This window comes from Nothoprocta perdicaria, unplaced genomic scaffold (genome assembly GCF_003342845.1).
Source record: "Nothoprocta perdicaria isolate Ctin4 unplaced genomic scaffold, notPer1 scaffold_563, whole genome shotgun sequence".
NCBI classification, from domain to species: Eukaryota; Metazoa; Chordata; class Aves; order Tinamiformes; family Tinamidae; genus Nothoprocta; species Nothoprocta perdicaria.
This window is the reverse complement of record NW_020455825.1, coordinates 77,244-79,117: the sequence shown is the minus strand read 5'-3', so window position 1 is coordinate 79,117 and position 1,874 is coordinate 77,244. Positions and strand designations below refer to the sequence as shown.

The 1,874-nt window shown below is 56.6% G+C and overlaps 1 protein-coding gene across 1 annotated transcript in view; it reads left to right on the top strand.

The window, feature by feature from the left end:
• The first annotated feature begins 214 nt into the window (after positions 1-214).
• SYNGAP1 (synaptic Ras GTPase activating protein 1) overlaps positions 215-1,874 on the top strand; it is a 17,445-nt gene continuing 15,785 nt past the window's right edge. Inside the window, exon 1 of the mRNA XM_026048722.1 lies at positions 215-364. Coding sequence (XP_025904507.1) covers positions 221-364 — 144 coding nt within the window. The 5' untranslated portion in view covers positions 215-220. The remainder of the gene's footprint in view (positions 365-1,874) is intronic.

Here is a 1,874-nt window from a genome sequence, read left to right as displayed (position 1 = left end):
CACCACCACCACCATGTCCTTGGTGTCACCACCACCATGTCCTTGGTGCCACCACCACCATGTCCCTGTCACCACCACCACCACCACATCCTTGGTGCCACCACCACCATGTCCTTGGTGCCCCCACCACCATGTCCCTGTCACCACCACCACCACCCCGTGCCAGCGCCACCACCGTGCCCGTGGTGCCACCGGCCGCCGTGTCCACAGGGCCCGCCTCATGCAGAGCTTCAAGGAGTCGCACTCGCACGAGTCGCTGCTGAGCCCCAGCAGCGCCGCCGAGGCCCTGGAGCTCAACCTGGACGAGGACTCCGTCATCAAGGCCGTGCACAGCAGCATCCTGGGCCAGGAGTTCTGCTTCGAGGTGGGACCCCAGCCCACGTGGCCGTGGGCCGCCCCGGCGCTGCCGCGGGGCCGCGTCCAGAGCAGGAGGCGGGGTGGTTTGGATGCTTGGTTGGACATTGGCTGGATGGTTGGTTGGTTGGTTGGTTGGTTAGTTGGATGGTTGGTTGGTTGGTTGGTTAGTTGGACGGTTGGTTGGGTGGTTGGTTGCTTGGACGGTTGGTTGGTTGGTTCGATGGTTTGTTGGTTGGGTGGTCAGACAGTTGGTTGGACAGTTGGTTGGACAGTTAGTTGGGTGGTTGGTTGCTTGGGCAGTTGGTTGGACAGTTAGTTGGGTGGTTGGTTGCTTGGGCAGTTGGTTGGACAGTTAGTTGGGTGGTTGGTTGCTTGGGCAGTTGGTTGGACAGTTAGTTGGGTGGTTGGGTGGTTGGTGGGTCAGTTCGTTGGTTGATTGGTTGGATGGTTGGGTGGTTGGATGGGTGGTTGGACAGTTGTTGGGCAGTTGATTGGATGGTTGGGTGGTTGGTTGGTCAGTTGGTTGGATGGTTGGACATTCGGTTGGTTGGCTGATTGGACGGTTGGTTGGTTGGGTGGGTGGACAGTTCGTTGGTTTGTTGGTTGGGTGGGTGGGTGGCTGGACAGTCGGTTGGTTCGTTGGCTGGTTGGACAGTCGGTTGTATGGTTGGTTGAACAGATGGTTGGTTGGTTGGACGGTTGGTTGGATGGTTGATTGAACGGATGGTTGGTTGGACAGTTGGTCGGTTGGACAGGTGGTTGGTCGGTTGGATGGTTGGTCGGTTGGTTGGTTAGTCAGTTGGTCAGTTGGTTGATTGACTGGTCGGTCGGTTGATCATTTGGTCAGCTGGTTGACCAGTTGGTTGGCTGGTTGGTTGGTCGGTCAGTCAGTTAGTTGGTTGGTCAGTTGGCTGGTCAGTTGGTTGGTCAGTTGGTTGGTTGGTCAGTTGGCTGGTCAGTTGGTTGATCAGTTGGTTGGTCAGTTGGTTGGCTGGTTGGTTGGTTGGTTGGTCAGTCGGTTGATCATTTGGTCAGCTGGTTGATCAGATGGTTGGCTGGTTGGCTGGTCAGTCAGTCAGTTGGTCGGTCAGTTGGTTGGTCAGTTGGTCAGTCAGTCAGCTGGTTGGTCAGTCGGTCGGTTGGTCAGTTAGTCAGTTAGTTGGTTGGTCGGTCGGTTGGTTGGTCAGTTGGTTGGTTGGTCAGTTGGTTGGTCAGTTGGTCGGTCGGTCAGTCGGTCAGTTGGTCAGTCAATTGGTTGGTCTGTTGGTTGATCAGTTGGTCAGTCGGTTGGTCAGCTGGTCGGTCGGTTGGTTGGTTGGTCGGTTGGTCGGTTGGTCGGTTGGTTGGTCAGTCAGTTGGTTGGTCAGTTGGTTGGTCAGCTGGCCGGTCGGTTGGTTGGTTGGTCGGTTGGTCGGTTGATTGGTTGGTCAGTCGGTTGGTCAGCTGGTCGGTCAGTTGGTTGATCAATCAGTTGGTCGGTCAGTTGGTCAGTAGGTTGGTTGGTCAGTCAGTTGGTC